We start from the raw sequence: 22,985 nt of genomic DNA on the forward strand, positions 1-22,985 counted from the left end.
CAACCCCTTTGGGCAATACAAAGCTCTGGTTACGTTCTTGGGTCGCAGTTTGCTGTTTGATGTAAAATGTGCATGTGTTTAGCGCATTACATGGTGAGTGGGCATTCCTGTGGCCCTACATTTGCTCGGTTGTGTTTGCACACCTCCTGTCTCTCCCTGAACTCATTAAACCACAATTAACGAGCAATTGCAGTTTATTGAGGGTGAATTAGCTGGTATGTAGAGCAGGCCTAATGTACTGGGATTATGCGGACATATTACTGCACACCAAAGAGAGAGAGACAGAAAGAGAGAGAGAGAGAGAGAGAAGCATAAAAGAATATGGTTTGAGGCAAGACAAAAATCAGCAAGAGATAGAGAGAGAAAGACATGAAAGGGAATCTGTAAGTCAGATGAATCTCATTATGGGATTTTAATAATAACAGAAAAAAAAAGCTGACAGATTTCAGTACCTGAATGCTTCCTGTAATGTATATTGGAGAATCGCTATCAAACTCTTTATAGGAACAATGTAATACAATTAGTGACACGTCTTGTATTGCGATGTATGTCAGAAACAAAGTAGTGTAATAGGATTATAGAGCATATACAGTAGCAGTGGTCTCAAACTCAACTCCTGGAGAGCCACAGCTCTGCATGCTTTAGCACTGTTATTCTTTAGGTGAACAATTAATCAGTGCAATTTAATCTAAAAAAATTTTTTTTGATAATCTTCAAAGTCTGACCATTTGCTTCTGCATTTGGAGAGGCAGTTTGTCTCTGATGATGTCAGTTTGATGATTCAGCCACAATATTCTTAACCACGCCCCTTTTTCCGTTAGTTTGCTATGAGGGAATAAGAGAAAAAAGAAATCACTGCCCCTACTCAATATTCAGTTTTAGTTGGAAGTACATTAGCACACTGGAGGTCTCAGCAACTTCTGGTTCACGCAGACTTTAAATACAATTACACATATTAAAAGCTGGTTTTAGTTTCATTACCTAATGCATCATGAACGTGTTTCTGGCTGAACATTTGAGTCTTTTTTTTTTTTTTTTGGGTGTGCTAACAGATGCGTTGTTGCAGATGGGCTAAAATGTTTGACAGAATGTTTTGAAGCAGTTCGGATCACCTGCAGGTGTCTCACTGCCATCCTGATTCATCTATCAACCAATCTTACACTAATTACAATTGGCTGGTGGCGTGTTTCACTAAATAGGCAGCTTTGGATAAATGGAACAAAGAAATAACCACTCATTGTCTCTCTCTTCCACTCACAAGCAAACATACACAAACTTCCCCCTCACAAATATACACACAGCACTTACACTTACATTAATTACACAATGCCTCAATAGAAGAGAGGGGGGAAAGAAGATATTGTACTACTTTTGTTGTTGTTGTTTTGTAAACTTGTACAACTGAAGGCAGAGAAAAGCTGTTTGAAACCTTAAATATGCCACCATTTTAGAATGAAGTAGTTTATTTATTTACTATATTTATATTTTCTGATTTTATTTTCATTTTATTAATGTTTTGTTCAAGACTGACTTTCACTTCAGTTTATTAAAGAATAATTTCCTTTATCAAATAATCTAAATAAAGCAAGTTTAATCTTGTATTTATTACAGCTTTTTAAGGGATTTGTTTCTGTAACTACTACATTAAAAGTATTAAGAAAGAAAGAAAGAAAGAAAGAAAGAAAGAAAGAAAGAAAGAAAGAAAGAAAGAAAGAAAGAAAGAAAGAAGGAAGGAAGGAAGGTAGCAAGGAAGAAACGAACGAACAAATGAAGAAAGTAAATAATGAAAGGAAGGAAGGAAGAAAGGAACGAACGAACTAACGAACAAACAAATGAAGGAAAGAAAGAAAGAAAGAAAGAAAGAAAGAAAGGAATGAACGAATGAAAAATCGAACGAATGAAGGAAGGAAAGAATGGAAGGAAGGAAGAAACGAAGAAACGAACTAACAAACATACAAAGAAAGAAAGAAAGAAAGAAAGAAAGAAAGAAAGAAAGAAATGCTTACTAAAAATAATAATAAAAATATCTGAATCATAGTTATATAATAATACTCCTGCTGTCTTCAAGTTCACTGCCACTGAAAGCACACTGTCAGTCCAGGTCTGCCATTTTAATTCAATTATCAAGTATAATCTTATTATTCATGAGTCATTAATCTCCAGCCACTGCCCACAGCTTTTGGTCTGGCGGAGGAGAGCATGATGGGAAGTAAATCTCAGTATTGTCATCATAAGACGAGAAGGATGACTATAAAACACAGTAGATTCTGTCATGTGTTCCTGGTCTTAAAAGGGTAGTTCACCCAAAAAATGAAAAGTGTCTCCATTTACTCACACTTTAATGTTTAGGAATTGGACGATAACAGTTTCAAGGTTTAACATGGTTTGGAAAAGTTAAAGTTTTAAAACCGCTAAAATTTTCTTTGATACCGTTCCTAAGGTAATTTTTTTTTTTAATGTGTGGTAAAGAAATTAATGTTTTTGAAACAAATGAAGACAGCAAAAGTGTCTTTTTTTAAATGTTTTAAATGTGTACTAAAATAAAAAATGGTGTATATATAGTGTTCAATTAGGGGAACACATATTTTTTTTTATTCAGACATTTAAAAAGAACATATTTTAGAGCAGTGATCACAATACCTTGATATACCTTTGATAACCTTAATTTTATCCAAGGTTATCAAACCACCAAAACTTATGCCGGCCAATGCCTAAACCAGTTAGAGTTTTACTATTCTGTTGAACACACAAAAAATAAGATACTGAAGAAAGTTGGAAATCTGTATCACTGACATCTGTAGTATTTGTTTTCCTACTATGGAAGTCAATAATTACAGGTTTCCCAACATTCTTCAAAGTATCCTCTTTTTTTGTTTAACAGAATAAACAAACTCAAACTGGTTTGGAACAAGCAAAGGGTAATGACACAAATTTCCTTTTTAAGTGAACTGTCCCTTTAATATCGTTTTTTGCCTCCCTCTCGGCAAAAAAAAAAACAAAAAAAAAAAACAGGTCCACGGTGACTTTAATTAAAAGTGCCTGCTTTAATTTGTGATGTACAATAAACGCATTACAGCAGTGGTGATTTCATTCTTCAAATCACTGAACCTCTTAATCTGTCTAGTGAAAAAGAGCTTCAGTCCAACAACATCACAGGCTTTTCACTGAGCTTCTTTAAACCTCTTTTTTTCCATCTAAAACAGCGGAGGAGGTCACCTTGAGTCTGTTTCTGCTGAAAGTCATACAGTTGTTTACAGGATTTTTACCATGTGGATGTTCAACTACTTTTCCTTGTTCTTTTATTCAGTTTTCTCCCTCCTTTCTTCTCTCATGCTCTTTCTTTTTGCTTTATATGGGGAAAATGAATTGTGCTGACGTTCGCACATCTGCACGGTACAGATATTTGGTAGAAATCTACTTACATGCACACACACACACACATGCGTGCACACACACAAATAGAGAAACTGCATGAGAGAACACTGGAGGGCAATTTCAGCAGATCCAGTCAGCGTCAGCCCATATTTAAATATAGAATCCTGAGCAATCAGAATCCTGTAGAGCCATATAAAGAGATGTGTGAAATATGATATAGTTTGAGAGTTCAGAGTAATTGGACATGTCAGTGATTTATTTAAAACTCTTTCTGACATCAGTGAGCCTTGAATGATTAAAGTGGCCAGTCAAGGGTGAATAAAGGGCTTTTCACACTGTGCTTAACACCATCTTTCTGAACTCTGCTTTTAACTTGGGGTAAATGAGCATTTTACGGTTGCATTTTAGAGGGGGGGGGGGGGGGGGTGCTGTTTGTACGGGCTTATAAAAGCCTGCTTATGAACAAGACTAGTATTGCTTTTTGTGGTGTTAACTCTCCACCGCTGTGTGAAATATGTATGTGAAACAATGCAGTGATGAAATGTAACTGCTAGATGCTTAGCAACCAAACAGCCAATCTCACATGACTTAAATTCATGTATGTTGGACAGCCACTGAGATGCCACACATTGGCTGTATAAACTGTAGTGTCAATATTTGATGGAAACTGTCAAGTGCTGAAATATAGCATTCAGTGGAGGATATAAATACATTTACATCACTGTTATAAAGTTTGTGATGTTTTATTTTTTCTCATATGCTCAACAATGGTACAGTTGAAGTCAGAATTATAAGCCCCCCTTAGATTTGTATTTCTTTTTTAAATATTTCCCAAAGGATGTTAAACAGCAAGGAAAACTCCCCTCTCTCCATATGAAATAGGAGGGAGCCCCGGGCTCGAGGATCTTCTGAGCTCAGGGCTCTCTCCTTGGACAGCATGCCAAACATGCTTATCAATCATCAGCTAAGTGTGAACTCTTGAATAAAACATAAACTAATTATTACAGGCCCAACATAAACAACTGACCAAATAAAACATGTAATTATAAATTAATTTAATGTTTTATCACAAACTAAATATTTTACAACACCACAAAACAAACAAAAGAGCAAACAAAAGAGCATAATATAAAATATGACAGGCTTTGTATGTTGTCCATATGATCTACAGTATTATCATATGCACAGCACTACTTGTGCATGCATGCAAACAAACTTACTGAAAGTGCTAATGAGAAATCTGCTTTGTGGCGCCAGTCGCACTCCTAAATGCGTGCTTGTTAAGCGTGTGGCCCACCAGCTGGCAACTGCGCCTTGGGATCTATTTCAAACTCTATCCACATTTTGAACATGTATAAGGTAATACAAGGGAGGTAAGTGTAAGTATAGCAGGTCTTTTGTGCAGCAGAGGTCATACGTATTGACTGAGAGTACGTCTGGTCCTCTTATAAGGGGAGTGTGAGCTCTGACCTGCCATAGCAAAACACACACTCCAGACGGTTTCAGATGTTCATGCTGGCAATGAATGGTTGAGAACAGCTTTTTTCCTAGTCTGTGTTTGTCATTTCTTCCCCTTTTTAGATATTTGTCAAATACATGCATCTCTCCCAGTAGCAGACTAATAATTTTTTGAACAGTGTTTTGTCGCCTGTTTATTATGTATAGACCATTTCAATGTAGTCATGTCATTGCTCTATGAACATTTCCTGCTTGTTATCAAACTGCAACAACAGGCAATTCAATCATAAATTAACACTAACACAGCCGTCATAACATATATGTGGCTCCTTTTGGATTCTTTGAAGCTATAGAAATTAAACATATAAACATAAAATACATTGGAACCATTGTTTTTGTTAACGTCCCGCAAAATGGTTTATGCTAGGGCTATACGATATTGGAACAGTTTGACATTGCTTTATTTTGTTTATTAGAGGTGTATATTGCAATAGGAATACATATCTACCAGATGGCTTAAATAGCTCTATTTGGAAAAAAAAATCTTGAATTTAGATTGATTGTGGTGATTTCATAAAGGTGTGAATCATGTATAGAAATAACAAACAAATTTCAAGCAAGAAAAAAAACAATAGGGCAAAGAAAAAAGTTAAACAAACAGTGCTTTATGGGTTTCCAGAGAGTCAAGCAGTATTCAGGTAGAAAACTGAATAATAAAATGTTAAATAACAGTTTATAATCTATTAATATTCAAGTAAAATTATTCTTCATTAATGTTACAAATGTTGTAGATTTGATTCTTTTGAAATGCCTTTAAAACACATGCAAATGATAAACATTCACTCTGTTTAAACATTCACTCTGATTAACTATGAGCCCAACTCAACATTGCATGTGATGTGACTATTGCAAACACACACTGTGATATTGTGAGTGCAATGTGTCAACAGGCACCCTTCTTTGCGGTCATGTAGTAAAATTCATTTATTATGGAAAAATCTATTTAAATATCTCTCTGATAGGCGAAGCGGTGACGTAGTAGGTAGTGCTATCGCCTCAAAGCAAGAAGGTCGCTAGTTCGAGCCTCAGCTGGGTCAGTTGGAGTTTCTGTGTGGAGTTTGCATGTACTACCTTCGTTCGTGTGGGTTTTCTCCAGGTGCTCCGGTTTACCCCACAGTCCAAAGACATGTGGTACAGGTGAATTGGATTGGCTAAATTGCCCGTAGTGTATGAGTGTGTATGAATGTTTCCCAGATGGGTTGCAGCTGGAAGGGCATCCGCTGTGTAAAACATATGCTGGATAAGTTGGTGATTCATTTCGCTGTGGCGACCCGGATTAATAAAAGGATTAAGCCGAAAAGAAAATGAATGAATGAATGAAAATCTCTCTGATGTGTATTCAAATGATCTGGAATCTGATACTTGTGACTTTTAAGAGCAGAGGATGCTTCTCATAGTAAAAACTAAATGCAATTTTACTTTGTATTAGTATTGCAAAAAAAAAAAAAAAAAAAAAAAAAAAAAAAAAACGTTCTACAGATGTGGAAAGCTGGTGCTTAAAACATGGTCTGAGATTTATATTAAGTGACAAACTGTCCATGTTTAACAAGATTTGGAAAACAATTATGCTATTTCTTGCAGGTAGACTGAAATGTTATTTATGTGAAATTTTCACAAGTGTACTGTATATCTTTTATTTATTTATATTTTTGTTTGCTTGCTTATTTTATAATTACTTTGTTTCCTTTGGTTTCATTGACGGATTATATCCCATCAAAGTTTTTGTCCCAGCCAACTTTAGAATGTAGAATAGTTGCAAGTAACAAGTCAGTTTTATTCCTTCATTGTGTGCCTTTTCTTTCTTGTTTTTATAAACCAATAAGCACTGTTCTTTTTTTGTTTTTATAAACCTTCTACAAACATTATAATGTGTGTTAGATGGGTGGGTGGGAGGTACAGTAGGGCTTTGAAGGTGCTTTCACATTTGATTCAATTGCCTGGTCCAGGGGTCAGCAACCCGCGGCTCTTTAGCTCTGCCCTTGTGGCTCCCTGAAGTTTTTTCAAAAATGTTCAAAAAGATGGGGAAGGTTAGTATATATTTGTGTTTTAATATGATTTCTATAGGAGGACAAACATTTTAAACGTTTTCAAATGCTGTAAAAGTGTGTGGAATTAATATTTAATTTCAACATTTCTGTCAACGAAGATTTGCGTCATAGCCTGCGACACAGGTTTCTATCAGCAGGGTGGGATGCCGGGCAGGTGGCTGTTGTAAACAAACCGGGAGATAATAAAGCATGGAAAACCGTTCACAGATGGAGACTACATGAAGGAGTCATTCATCAACATATTAGAACACCTATTTGCAGACTTCAAAAACAAAACCAAGATAATTAAAAAAATTAAAGATTTACCTCTCTCCGCTAAGACAGTGAAGGAAAGGGCTATTAAAATGGCAGGTAACATCACCGATCAGCAAACCAAGGACATTAATTCAGTGCCAGCATACTCAATTGCCTGTGATGTGACCGATATTCAATGCGCTTTTATGCAGGTATGTGAACTCTGATGGGCCGCAAGAAGAAATGATCAAATTAATATCACTGAAAGACCAGAGGCTGTGCTGAAGTGTTTAAATGACAACGAAATAAACACCAACCACCTGATATCAGTGGCTATTTAATCATGAAGGCTCATTATGTATTTGTAGCCAACTTAGTCATTTTTTTAGTAGGCTAATATAGCTACTATAGATACAGCATGTGTTTCCTTCATTATAAGGCTTATATAAGGCTTTACATTTTTTGCGGCTCCAAACATATTTGTTTTTTGTTTTTTTTTGGTCCAATATGGCTCTTTCAACATTTTGGGTTGCCGACCCCTGGTCCAAACCCAAGTTTGATTGTCCCCCACTTACCACCTTCTTAGCTAGTTTTTCTTCACACCATCTTTTTTTTCTTCTGAACCCCGGTGTGATTGTGTCATCCAGCTGCTGTTGTGTGAACAGCTATTTCTGTGATGTTTTCCAAAATAAAAAAAGATGTATGCACATTACTGTTGTTCTGCTTTTACTAAATCGTTTGGTGTTGGTAACATACAGAGAGTGACTTGCATCTATCTGCCGCAAAAATATTAAAAACGTTTAGAACATAACGCAATGTCTGCAGATATCATTTTTGGAGGAGACAAGCAGACATTATCACTGTGTTTGCACTGGGTCAGTTCAACTTGACCCCAGGGTAATGTTAGGTCATACACAGACACACAGGAATAAACGTTATGAAAACTAAAGTTTGTTGTACAGTTGGTGGTTCACTTCCGTTATTTGTAATGTAATGTGTATTTATATAGCGCATTTATCGTGCATGACCATACACTCACAACCATGAGGGGGAGGGGGGGTCTCTCCACACCACCACTAGTGTGCAGCATCCACTTGGATGATGCAACGACAGCCACAGGACAACAGCACAAGTGCACGCACAACACACCAGCTATTAGTGGAGTGGAGAGACAGTGATACGGCCAATTTTGTGAATGGGGATGATTGGGAGGTCATGATAGGTAAGGGCTGATTGAGGAAATTTGGCCAGGACACCGGGGTTACACCCCTACTCTTTACAGGAAGTGCCATAAGATTTTTAAAGACCACAGAGAGTCAAGACCTTAGTCTCATCCGAAAGACGGCGCCCACTGAGCAGTATAGTTTCCCCTTCACTTTCGGGGCATTAGGACTCACACAAACCACAGATTGAGCTCTGCCTGCTGGCCTCACTAACACCACCTCCAACAGCAACCTAGTTTTCCCATGTGGTCGGCCATCCAGGTACTGACCAGGCCCTGCCCATGCTTGGCTTCAGTGAGTAACCAGTCTTGGGCTGCAGTGTGATATGGCTGTGGCATTTGGTATGATTACATTCATTTGAGAAGTGAACAAGACCAGAGCTTTTTCAGGCAGACTCAGGTACAGTTCGTGGGTGCACATCTGAGTTCAGAAGACATCATTCACACTAGCTAGATGTACTGTACTTTGATGTTAAACAAACCAGGGTGTGGACCAAAAGTGCTAGTGTGAAAGCTTCTTTTTGTAAGTACAGTCTACTGTAGTATAACAACAGTACTTGCTAGAGTCTCAATATATGGCACATAGGTGATACTTTATGTATACTTTATGTATAAAAAAGAAACTCAAAGGTTTAAAACCCCTTGAGGGTGAGTAAATAAAAATTTCTTGGCAAACTATCCCTTTAGCCAGACATGGTTTGCAAAAGATGAGTGTTGCATTGTGTATGAGCAGGTAATTGGGGAACAGGTGTGGGGTTGTGTGTGTGTGTTTTTCACTAACCGTCTGTTTAATATCAGGAATGCCAATTCGAAAGACCATCAGAGCTACGTGTGTGTCGTCAGGTGCGTTGCTGGAGCTCCGCTCTCGTAGCTTCCTCTGCGGTTGCTGCTGCTGCTGATTGGTTGACGTTTGGTGGGTTGGTCCAGGATTGGACGAATAAGGGTTGGCCGCATGGCCCGGGTTGCCGGGTCGAATGGGTCTGTCTCCTGGGAGTCGTCCAGCCATTGTGCCTTTTTGCCTGTGCCCCTCTTCCCTGCCTCCTCTCAAATGCCCTGGTCCTCGCCTGATGTCATCTTCATCGTCCACTTCCTCTTCATCGTCCATCTCCAGCTCTCCGTTCTCCTCCTCACCTTCCTCGTCCATGCCATCATCGTCCATTTCCTCTTCCTCCTCCTCTTCCTCTTCCGCCCCTGGATAAAGGTGTTGACTGTTTCCCAGCATCCTTTGCTGCTCCTCGTCGCTGGAGAGGGGGCTGAGCGGCATCGTCATGGCGACAGGGAGAGTGGCACCAGCGGCAACGGCATCATCCCCAGAGACACACTGTGAAAAGAGAGGAGGAGTGCAGGCATGAGAAACAGCGAGAGGTGGATGATGAGAGGAGGAGAGAGCAGACCGAGAGAACACAAGTAGGAGTTGGACAGAATCTAAGAGAACAAATAATCCCACATCACTCCATCACTCAGAGCCTCCCAACAAGCCACAACAGGCTGTTCATGCAGGACGTTTTCTCGCATGCATTGTTAGACATGCACCACAGAGACTTTTCTGACTGCTGCAATGTGCCTCACTGTTTTAAAGCATCTCGCGCCATGAACACTGAGATCTGAAAATCAGCGGAATGGAATGGAAACTCCATTTAACTTCAAATGATGTCTTGGTCACACTTTATTTTGATGGTCCATTTGTTGAATTTAAGTTACATTACATCTACAGGCCAACTAATTCTTATTAGATTATGAGTACACTGTTAAAGGTTGAGGTTAGTGTAAGTTGACATGTACTTGCAAAGTTTCTTATAGTCAGTTAAATGTCTGTTGAAGGAGCAGTATCAATCGATATTAAGCAGACAATCTACTAATACTCAAATGGACCATCAAAATGTTGTCTTACTGATATCTAAAATTTAAAAAGACGTAGCACAGTGGTTAAAGACGTCCATCTAGGACAGGGGTTCCCAAACTTTTCAGGCCGCGACCCCCAAAATGACAATGCCAGTGACTCGTGACCCCCAATATCCTCTGAGGTGGTTATAAATACAGAAACCTTGCATGCAATGGCGCACACACACACACCAATGAACCCAAGTCTATTCTTCTTTTAATTTTTTTTTTTTATGTACAGTATGAGAGCTGTAAATGGGCCACAAAGTTTAACCAGGTGTTATGAAATCTGCTGCATCTGACGCTATTGCTGTGTCTTTAATACAATGCAATTACCCCAGGGGTTGCAATCCAATAGAAGTAGTAACTATAAGCTACTATAGTAACTATATATGGTATAAACGACTATTTTTTTTCTCTTCAGAAGGTTATGGATAAAATATGGTAAATCTTATGGTTTAATGAAAATAAATAGATTTTTGGAAACCACCAGGCGACCCCCCTTCATTGTTCCGCGACCCCTCGGGGGGTCCCGACCCCCACTTTGAGAACCATTGATCTAGGACATGTTTACAAACAATACCAATATAGAACTGCACACACACAATAACACTTCCCATGTAGTTTCTAAAAAACTTCTGTTAAAAATGTGTTAATGTCACCCTGAGCACCAAGTCTGTTAAAATGTTTAACATTAGGAATGAAATCTGCCGTGAATGGTAAATGTTTTAGACATTTTACATTTAGACATTGACATTGACATTTTAGAACTCAAGTTTAGAGGCCAAGCGGCAACGTTTAAACCACCGAAAATCCAAAGGACCCCAAATTACAACTTAAATAATGAAAACAACCTAATTTAATATCATTTCAGCAGTTTTACTAACTTTAAAATACTCTTTGTAGCTGTCTGGTGTTTCATTGTTTTATGTAAAAAAAATAATAATAATAATCAAAAATAAAACATGATAATGAAAGTGATCATTTAAAAAACATACAACACAAATAACTTAGTAAATAAATTAAATTTGGCTGACACGGTAGCTCAGTGGTTAGCATTGTCACCTCACAGCAAGAAGGTCAAATTATATAAGAGAATTGAATAAACTAAATTGGCCATAGTGCGTGTGTGTGTGTATGTGTGTGTGCGTGTGTGTGTGTGTGTGTGTGTGTGTGTGTGTGTGTACGTGTTTTTGTGACATTTCAGGACACAAATCTGTATAATGAAATGGGTATGACACAGGTATTACAAAAAGGGGGTGAAATATGAGGACATTGGTGACGTCTTTCTTTCAGAGAGTAAAGCTGTACACTGTCTCCTGTGATGGTTGGGTTTAGGGGTAGGGTGGGGTGAGTTGAGGGCAATATAATATACGGTTTGAACAGTTTAAAATGAATGGAACCCACTTTTCACAAAAAAAAAATTGTGTGTGTGTATGTGTGCTTGTATGGATGTTTCCCAATACTGGGTTGCAGCTGGAAGGGCATCCATTTTGTAAAACATATGCTGGATAAGTTGGCAGTTCACTGAATGAATAAAAGGACTGATGAATAAAGGGACTAAGCTGAAGGAAAATGAATGAATAAATGAAAAAACTAAATTTAAAATAACTTTGAAAAACTTTCAAAGTTTAAAATACTCAAAGTATTAAACTGTAAACATCTATTGAGCACGGATAATTTAGGGCAATTTTAAATTTTAATAATAAATATAATAACGACTACTACTAAAGCTACGACTACTACTACAAGTACGAGTAACGTTAAAGTAGTACGTTAACTTTCAGTCTAAGCCAGGGGTGCCCAAACTCGATCCTGGAGAGCCGGTGTCCTGCAAAGTTTAGTTCCAACCCCAATGAGACACACCTGGGCTAGCTAATCAACCTCTCTCACTTGGTTTTCTAAACATCCATGCAAGTGTGTTGGAGATAAAATCTGCAGGACACTGGCCCTTCAGGACCGAGTTTGGGCACCCCTGGTCTAAGCTATGCCAGACATGCACTTCCGATCCAAGTGCGACAGGCTTTAGAATTATGTTAACATTTTAAATTATGTAAACATAAAGCTTAACATTTGCACTTCTTTTAAGCACAAATTATAATAAAAAATACCTTTATCATATGCCTGACACAAGCCACAATTTGTTTAACACTGTTTTAGAGGATGTCTTCTGTACATCATGATAAAACATATATTTTCAGGTTCTATTGTTACATATTACAACAGAATTAAAGCCAAGTTAAATGTTTATTGTTCTTTGCCCACAATTCAGATTTACTTAAAAAAAAAACAAAAAAAACAGAGATGCCTAAAGTAGGGCCTGCAGGCCAAAGTTGGCCCATTGTAACCTTTGATTGGGCCCATCAGCCTATCTGAGAAGACGAGGATGGAGAGGGTTAGTGAAAATGCCTTTAAGAGAGATCGTCATTTCTAATTTGACGTAACCTCTTTTGTTAATTTCATTGCTGAGCTACAAAAAAAAAAAAAAAAGCTAACTGAAATGAAATGTTTCAATTAAATGTTGTAAATGAATCAGATTTTTAAAATGTAATTTAATGTAATTTTTTTTATGGAAATACTGTCACTCAACAGATTGAGGACTATGCAGAAGACATCGGTGAGCAAATCAAGGCAAACATTAATGTAACTCCAATCTGTTATAAATGAGATTGTTTTTGTATTTACTGTAATAAGTTCATTATTAAATATTAAGGAATTATGCTGTGTTAGTTCATATAAAGCAATGTTTTCTAGTTATTATTAAATATTATTAAATAAATGAGGAAATTACTCATGGCAACTATATTTATCTTTGGCCCACTAGCCTCAATCAAGTTTGGTATTTGGCCCTTCAAAAAGAAAAGTTTGGGCACCCCTGGTTTAAACATTAGGCTAGGGCTGCACGATATTGGAAAATTGTAATATTGCTATTTTTGTTTTTCTGCGATATACTGTATCTAAATAATTTCCCCAAATGATTGGATAACACTATTTGGAAAGAATTTATAGTGCCGTTTTAGTTTAAGGTTCAACTCTTGATATTAGCAAACAAGTAACAATGACTTTTAATTCAATGACCTCCTAATTAGCTCCTTTTTATTAGTTATTATAGTATTTTAGGTATTGGGTAGGATTAGGAATATATATTAAGATCATGCAGAATATGTAGTTTATAAGTACTAATAAGCACATATCTTAAAAACATGGATGCTATAATCAACCAGTTTATAAAGAGAATTGGTCGCTACAGTATTACAGAATGTAATGATTAAGATAATTCTGTAGGAAAGTGAATCATCCATAAAATGTAAATAACAAATTGCAAGCATAAGATAAATGCAAAAAAGCATAGATAAAAGTTAAATAAACAGTGGATGCTTTATGGTTTTGTATAAATAAGTGTAGAAATTAAACTGCAAAGTCTTTATTGTATTAATAAATTAATACAATTGTTCATTATTAAGCTTCCAGTTGGTAACATTTTTTTGTGCCTGAAAACTTTAATCTCTCTCAGACCTTATTAAACATGCTAATCATAAAAGGTCACTCCATTGTAGTTAAACTCAGTACCAACATCGAAGCAACAATCCCAACATTGCATATATATGCAATGAGACTATTGCAGATGCACATTTTAGTATATTGATGCTGAAACGATATATATTGTGCAGCCCTACATTAGGCTGTTTCTAAGCAAAACAAAAAGCACCATCAACACGTTAATACATTTGCAATACAAATGCTCCTGTATTGCTTTTTAAGCATTGTACTAGCTATTTGTTTTAGGTCCCTTTAAGAACAACTCAAATTTTCATGCCGCCTACATTCTGTTCTATTCCATCGCACACTGTCTATCTGCTTATGAATGCAACATCAGACTCTTTGGGGACGGCCGATTCTCATTCACAGACTACCACCGCCTACCCCTGGTGTCCCACTCACCCTTATGCAAAACAAACCCACGTCTTACAGTGACAAGGATGAACTCATCACGTACAGACACTCATGCGCTGCTTGTGTTACAGCAGAGAGATGATGTTTGGCTCCCCCAAAACACACACACTCATTCACCTCTTGTATTACAGCACAGACAGGCCTACATCCTTGTACACATACACAGACAAAAACAGCACTCAGAGCAGTGCTGCAACTCCTCATGCAGTATGTCCCAGATCAGTAACAAAACCCACTGAAGAACAGCAATCTCAGGTCCTGAGAGTCTCACCTTCAAACAGCCCTCTTCAAAACAGGATTACTGTGTTTAACAGAGGGAACAAAATACGCTTCTGTAGTGCCACTCACATCAAGCTGCTGTGGGGCTCAGATGCTGCACCTACACTTTAGACGTGGAGGAGATCTTACGACAATGTGCCTTGTTCTTGTGCCAGTCTGCTGTAAGCCCTGTGTGTGTTCGCTGTTACCCAAACAATCAAAACCCTAAGTCTTTACATAAAACCCTAGAGCAGTGGTTCTCAAACTTTTTTCATCAAGTACCACCTCAGAAAAAAATTGTCTCTCCAAGTACCACCAAAATGAGCAGTATTGAAATACAGTAGCGTAGTAGGCCCAGTAAAGCAGCTACAACTCTGCACAGTTAAAAAAAACATGGCTGATTACCTCAGAAATATAGCCTATGTCATATATGGGATATAATATACCCAATTTTTGATAAATTTTGAAATATATGTAGCATGTACATGACATATTTTATTCCTCCGCGTACCACTAGAAGGAAGCCTGCGTACCACTAGTGGTACACGTATCACAGTTTGAGAACCACTGCCCTAGAGCAATGCCAAGACCTTCACCATGTGGTGTACTGATCTCGGAGGTGATTTAATATGATGCAGTTTTACAAAATATGCGCTTCTGTAATAAAAACTCATTTACTCTGTGACAAAAACAAAATTAGAACAGTGTAAAATATTTGTAAATAAAAAATAATAAAATTTCCCCTGTTTGTAATTTTCAGATTTTTTAATTTTTATTTATTTAAAGGGCACCTCTTATAAAAATGTACTTTTGTAAGCTGTTTGGACAGAAGTGTGTGTAGGTATAGTGTGTCCATAGTCATATTGGAGTGACATTAACCAAAGTTTTTTTTTTCTTTTCCTGATGTTCAAATAGGACCCATCCCACCCATTTTGAGGCTCACCACAACGTCACGTAGGAGTGGAGTATTCCCCGCCCAACAAACTAATTGACAGGCTCCATGTTTCTATAATAACATGTATACACATGTCCACAGAACTTTTTTCACGAATAAGCTTTCACGAAAAACTCTCTGAGATTTTTATAAGTTTTATAAGTGTAAAATGTTTTTAAAACAGAGCACGATTGTAATAAAGACAATGAAACCTCTATGTGATTCTTATTCGCTATAATCCCTACGGCGACATGTTGTCAGTAAACGGGCATATATATGTGTGTAGTCCAAATGGCATTTGTGTGTTTCTCATCATTTCAGAAAGTCTTGAATAAACTCCATCACGAATACATGAAATAAACTTGGTACATTTGAGTAATGAGCTGTATTTCAGCTTCATCTGAGTCTGTCTTTCTCACTGTGCTGTTTATCTGACGTATAGCATGATGAGAAGCAGACACACACAGGCTACAAAAACAGCTACAGTATACCAAAATTGGCAGATTCTGCAGGTCATAGAAAATAATCTAATGCGTATTGTGAGCTGAAACTTTACAAACACATTCTGAAGTCACCAAAACCTTAATAAAATAGGTCCCCTTTAAAGGATTATATTGTTTAAATTCACAGCTTAATAAATTTTAGCCCATTTCCATTAAGCGGTAAGGTTTTTTGTTAATTTCCAATGTCCAAAGATACCAAAAAGCGAAATGTCCCATACCACTTTTAAAAAGTGATATGGACGATGATCAGATATTTATTGTTTGGCAATAGAATGTCAACGTCATGCGTACATGCGCCCTTCCAGTCCAGCAAAGTAAATAAAAAACTGGTAATAAACTGCTAGAACTTTCTGTTATTCTACACACTTTATAATATATTGTTTCAAACTACTAAAATGTCAATAAAAGTCACTTTGTTGAACTGTACAGTTGAAATTTAAACATCAAAGGTCAACATAGCAGAGATCAAGGTCTATTAATGCAATTTATAACCAAAAATAAATAGAAAAACACCTGTTAATCATGAAATACAGACAGAGTTAATTAACATATTTTTTGATCAACTGTTTTCCAACTTAATTTTTACCTCTTTCAATGTTTTACAAAAATCCTTTACATGTTTAATTTTTTTGTGTGTTTTTCAACAAAAAAAATGTGACTTAAAGCAACTGTATAGATACAATTTTATTGACTACTAACACTAAATGAAATTTGCTCTACTTTTGGATTACTCATAGATTACTTTTAAAATCTGTCCCAAAGCACTGAACGGAAATTAATTTAAATGAAATTTAAATTGTCATTTGATATTTTGTAAACTCAAAGCTAAATAATACCCCACACGATATAATTTGTAGAAAGGAACATTTGAAATAATAATAAAAACAAAATTAAGTAAAATCAAGAAATATGTGAATAATGCCATTGTGTAAATAATTTGTAATCAGTCAATAAACAAGTGATATGATGTGCATTTTAAAGGTTATCTAATTTCAAGAACTATTTTTTTTGATCACATAACTCTGATTGCATTTGTAGTTTTGTTATAATAATAATAATAATAATAATAATAATAATAATAATAATATTATTATTAATAATAATAATAATAATAATATTAATACATAAATAAATCACTGTAAAATTAAAACCTAAACTTTAGTTTACTACTTGCTTTCTTGGACTTCGCATTGAAAGCCTTTGCTCTAGATCATGGAGGGCTGGTGTCCTGCTGAGTTTAGCTCCAACTTGCTTCAACACGCCTGCCAGGAAGTTTCTTGTACATCCAGTGAGAGCTTGATTAACTGGTTCATGTGTGTTCAATTAGGATCGGAGCTAAACGCTCCAGGACACCTGCCCTCCAGGACCGAGTTCAGGCACCCCTGTTCTAGATACAGTGGTAAAGTCTGAAACACTTCCTCCATCTGTTCCATATAATCAACAAATACCAGCAATTTGACCAAGAAGTTAAAGTGCTGCATTTATGTCTCATTTATGCCATATATTCTAACATAGACTCACAAAGGTGGATGTCCACCATAACTCTAAGAGAGTTGTCATTAGAAGCCCTGTGTTTTACTTCAGTGGAGATGAGAAGCAATTGAAGCACTGAACAAGACATCATTGCCCGTCCGCCACCAGGGTTATTGACTCTGTACTGGAGGGCAGCGGGTGTTAATGTCTCTGCAGACACTTAATTCAGAAGCTGGTCCTGAGGGTACAGCAACATAATTCCTTTCGTCTCACATCCCCATATCTTCAGCACAGAAGCAATCTATTCAAAACAATAGGAAAATAGCCCTAGAACAAGCTTAGCTGCATGAAGAATTTCAGTCATTCAATTAAAAAAAACAAAAAAAACCACAGTAAAATATACAGAGAGAGGCGCTATCAAAGTTGACAACGTGCCAAATACAATTACACCCAATTTGCATCTTCAACAAAGCACACAAATCGTAATAGCTGTGAGCCTGTGGATTTGTTGTGAAGTGCCCCACAGAGACTGATGAAGCACTGACAGTATCTTAATACTTGCCTAAGGAGTTTCCTTCATGTTCAGTATAATGTTCTGACCCTCAGGTTGTTGACCATCCGTCAGTTAAAGCTGGGGAATGTTCACGGAAAGATAAGTCAGATGTGTGTGCGTGTGTCCAATGCAATTATACCAGTGATTGCCTTTTATTTTCTCGGAGGTTCATATGTGCTTGTGCATGAGCATGATTCAATTTCTTTGCGTGAATGAGCTTTATGCTATTTATATAGTCTGTAAAGACACTTGCAAAGCAAAGTGGCTATGTAAATCACATATAACATTAAGACGATGATAAGTACAATTATGAAACCATAAATTAATATTATAAATCTACATTGCGAACTTGCAGTTACTTTTTTTTTCCCCGCAAAGGAAGCAACTCTTAAACAAGCAATACAATGCCCACTTGATTGTTTTGAGTGATGCAACATGCATTTTGAATAAGCTTTTAATGATGGAATGTGGCCATGCTGATTGTAGTTCTGTTGTATTCAGTTTTTTTATCTTTTTAATCATTATATTTGATGTTTATGTTTTGGTTCCCAAAAAAAGGAGCATTAGGGGGATGTTCGTGTTTGATGGACCTGTATATTTTTACCCCCAATTTCTGTTTAATGGAAAGAAGATTTCTTTTCTCCACACATTTCTAAGCATAATAGTTTTAATAACTCATTTCTAATAACTGATTTCTTTTATCTTTGCCACGATGACAGTAAATAATATTTTATTAGATTTTTTTTTCAATATATTAGTGCAATTTACAGGTTTAACTAGGTTAATTAGGTAAATTTCAGAAATTAGGCAAATCATTGTATAATAATTGTTTGTTCTGTACACAAATTATTGCTTAAGTGGGCTAATAATATTGACCTTAAAATGGTTTTTAAAAAGTAAAAACTGGTTTCTAGCCGAAATAAATCAAATAAGACTTTCTCCAGTAGAGAAAAAAAATATATTATATAGGACACACTGTAAAAAAAATCCTTGCTCTATTAAACATAATTTAAAGAAAAGAAAATAACAAGAGGACTAATAACTTTATGTGTATATTGAAAAAAAATTGTGCCCACTTAATATGTAATGTATTTCCACATTTAAAAGAAATGGGATAATATGATTCACAAACATTAGCACAGCATGTAGGATTTGTTCCCTTATAAGTGTAATTCAATTTGAAATTTAAGTGAAAGTAAAGTGAGTAAAGCTCATCTATATTTTAAGTACACTTCATGAAGTAAATAATAAAATCAATGAATTAGTAGTATGCTTGTAAATAATTATTTCATTACTATTTGGGGCAAAACTGGCCCATTTTTTAGTTATAAAAATACAATTATAATTAATCACCTTATTCTTTGAGTACAAGTGGGCACAGCCATTTCAATCTTTTTGGCTCGATACTTCAGGTCACTTCCATTCACTTTTAGTTATGCTGTTTGATATTGCGAACTGACATTTTCTTATTATATTACTCTGCTTTGTTTCATGCAAACACTTGTTTGTAGGGCGAAGTTAGACCGATTTCAGCTGTTTATTATTCCTAGTCATTTCACCCATATGGAGGTGAATCAGAAGTTCTAAAACAAATCGCAAAAACGAGCAAAAAGTACTGGTCTGTTTCCCAAAGGTCCAAAGTCTTCTTTTCATATGGGAGCAAATTGTGTCTTTCATTTAGAAATCAAGATCCCAGAGTCTGGAGGAAGAGCGGAGACACACAAAAGTCAAACTGTCAAAAAGTCCAGTGTGAAGTTTCCACAGTCAGTGATGGTTTGGAGAGCCATGTCATATGCTGGTATAGGTCCATTATCTATTATCAGGTCTACAGTCAACGCAGCTCTATATCAGGATGTTTTAGAGCACTTAATGCTTCCTGCTCCAGACAAGCTGTTTGGAGATGATGATTTTATTTTCCAGCAGGACTTGGAACCTGCACACAGTGTCAAAGCTATCAGTACCTGGTTTAAGGACCATGGTAACTGTATTTAGTTGGCCAGGAAACTCACCTGACTTAAACCCCATTGAAAATCTATTGGCTATTGTCAAGAGGAAGATGAGGGAACAGAAACCCCGAAATGCAGATGAGCTAAAGGCCGACATCCAAGCAACTTGGGCTACCATAACACCTCAACTGTGTCAAAGGCTGATCGCCTCCATGCCATGCCACCTTGATGCTGTAATTAGTGCAAAAGGAGGCCCAACAAAGTATTGAAGACATAATACAGTACATTATACACACTTTTCAGTAGACCAAAGTGTGTTTAAGATCCTATTTTACTGGTTACATGAAATTCAAATTTTGTGAAATACTGGATTTGAGTTTTTTTTTTTTTTATCTTTAATCCATAATAATTCAATTTGAAACAAACAAAGGTTTGAAATATTTCACCTCGTGTCTAGGGAACTAATTGAACACAGAAGTTTCACTTTTTGAAACAAATTGAAATAAATGGACTTTCCCTTAATATTCACATTTTTTGACATACCTGTAGAAACAAGATTGCAATTTGTACCATTAAATCTCAGCATTCCCATGTAACATCACTGCCATTGCATAACAGAATGCAGACAAGTGGAGTGATACAGTGAACAGTCTAAGTGCTGTTGGATGAAGCTAAATATCACAACACTTGACAAGATAAATGTTAAACAAACAGTCGACTAAAGCCGTTGACTTCCATACTCATTTTTTTATCCTGCTGTGAAAGTAAAGGCTTGGTGAATTGTTTAGTCTCCAACATTCCTCAAAATATCCTTATATGTTATCTTTAGAGTGAATGGGCAATGCATTTAAATCGGAAATTCAAAAAAACACAGAGTAGTGTTATGAAACAGTGCATGCTTGATGCATAATGACAGGCCTGACCTGATCTGACAAAGAGTAAGGGATGGAAGAGACGGAACAGCAGTAAGTAATGGAGAAGATATGGATAACACCAGAGAGAGATGAAACAGGGTGAAAAGCTGACAAAATATGTGATGGGGACATTAAAGAGTTGTAAAAGGAATAATATGACTGTCAGAGAAAATAAATGACAATGGCAGAGGGAGGTGGAGTGGGAAGAGAGGGTAATATGAAAGAAATACAATAAATGAAGCACAAAGCCCTCTTATTTACAACCCAATATCAAACTAACACCCCTTTGGCAAGCTCTGTGAAATTGTACAATTGTGCAATCCACCTTTATCATTACGGGTGCCCTAAAACCAAGAAAGAGAAGCAGAAATGGTATGCAATTTGGCCAGACATGCTGGCCATATTCGAGCTAAATGTCATTCATTCATTCATTTTTAACTGCTTTTCCGGGGCAGGGTAACAGGGGCAGCAGCCTTAGGAGAAAACCCCAGACTTCCTGTGCCCCAGACACTTCCCCTACAGCTCCTCCGGAGGGATCCCGAGGCATTCCCAGGATAGCCGAGAGACATAGTCCCTCAAGTGTGCCTTGGGTCTTCCCCGAGGCCTCCTCCCGGTGGGATATGCCTGGAACACCTCCCTAGGTAGGCATCTAAGAGGCATCCGAAACAGATGCCCGAGCCACTTCAGCTGACTTCTCTCAATGTGAAGGAGCTGTGGCCGTAAGGTCTGTGGTACCTGTCAAGGCGGCAATCCATGAACCCGGTGGTGGACACCGAAAGTAAGAGATGCTGTCAAGCTGAAGGAGGAGTCCCACAAGGCTTGTTTGGTTTGCAAGATTCCCGAGGCAGCTGATGGGTACCGACAGGCCAAGCATGCTGCAGCACAGGCGGTTGCGGAAGCAAAAACTCTGGCCTTGGAAGAGTTCGGAGAGACCATGAAAGAAGACTATCGGTCGGCCCCAAAGAGATTATGGCAAACCGTTCGGCACCTCAGAAGGGGCAAGTATCTCCACATTGACACTGTTTAAAGCGGAAGTGGGGAGCTGTTGACCTCAACTAGGGATGTTGTCGGACGATGGAAGGAATACTTTGAGAATCTCCTTAACCCCACTGACATGTCTTTAATTGAGGAAACAGAGACTGGGGATGCAGGGGTGGACTCACCCATCACCCAAGCTGAGGTCACTGAAGTAGTTTGTAAGCTACATGTCACCCAGAAAATATTTGTTCAACAGAAACAGAAACAATGCAATTTATGGACTAATGACAGCACAGACACTAACTAACAAGAGGAGGTTGGAAAAGAGAAAGAGTAGAAGTGGTGTTCAAAAGCAGAGCAGCTGGCGGTATCTGAAAAAGCATATGGATAAGAACAAAATGGGAAAAGGGGATGAAAAAAAAGCTGGCAAAAGAATAAAGTGTAAGTTTTCCTGCTGACTAATCACAGATGAGGGGGATTGGAAGCGGGAGGGAGCTGACATAGAGGGCAAAAGGAGAATGATGGAGAGACTGCACGAAAGACAGATTGAGAGGAAGGCCAGGAAGTTGATAGAGAGGGATTAGTCTCAGCAGACTCTGGCTCCAGGAAAAAGGACGGAAATTTGAAGTGAATTGATGGATTAAAAAAGCAGAACATTGAAGAGTTGAACTTACGTGTGGGAAGAAGTAGGCGATGACAAGGAGGTATGTTGAAACAAAGATGGATAACAAAGAAAGAGCTAAGTAGACCTATGTAATTATGACATTGTTTAGTTCAGAAGGTCTGTGTTGCAGATTTCATTGGCCAAATAGTACACAAGGATCGCCCCTTGAGACTGTCTGACTGACACAAAAAGCAACCAGACACAGTTTGTTCCGCACAGCATTATGTTTAGGTTGAAAGGTTGACGTCTTTATAATAATAGACTGGCAGGCAGCCAATGAATCATTCACTAAACAACATTGTCTTCATTCATCAAGGGTCTATGTCAACAACTTGTCTTTCTGACAGGAGGCCGATCTTATTATTAGCTTTCTGTGAGAGGTCTTATACAACACATTACACTATACTGTGAATGTGTTTTGTATGACATGCGTTTGACCAATAAACGTACGCTCACTAAGCTGGTAGTATTGTGTTGGGTAACATGTAGACCCTTCTCTGAAGTAGGACCTACACTACCTGACAAAGGTC

At 37.3% G+C, this 22,985-nt stretch overlaps 1 protein-coding gene across 1 annotated transcript in view; it reads right to left on the reverse strand.

The window, feature by feature from the left end:
• The window catches only part of shank1 (SH3 and multiple ankyrin repeat domains 1), a 161,795-nt gene that overhangs the window by 92,468 nt on the left and 46,342 nt on the right, over window positions 1-22,985 (reverse strand). Inside the window, exon 2 of the mRNA XM_068218106.2 lies at window positions 9,179-9,718. Within this exon, the coding sequence (XP_068074207.1) occupies window positions 9,179-9,667 (489 nt within the window). The 5' untranslated portion in view covers window positions 9,668-9,718. The remainder of the gene's footprint in view (window positions 1-9,178; window positions 9,719-22,985) is intronic.

Source organism: Danio rerio, chromosome 3, assembly GCF_049306965.1.
Source record: "Danio rerio strain Tuebingen ecotype United States chromosome 3, GRCz12tu, whole genome shotgun sequence".
Lineage (NCBI taxonomy): Eukaryota > Metazoa > Chordata > Actinopteri > Cypriniformes > Danionidae > Danio > Danio rerio.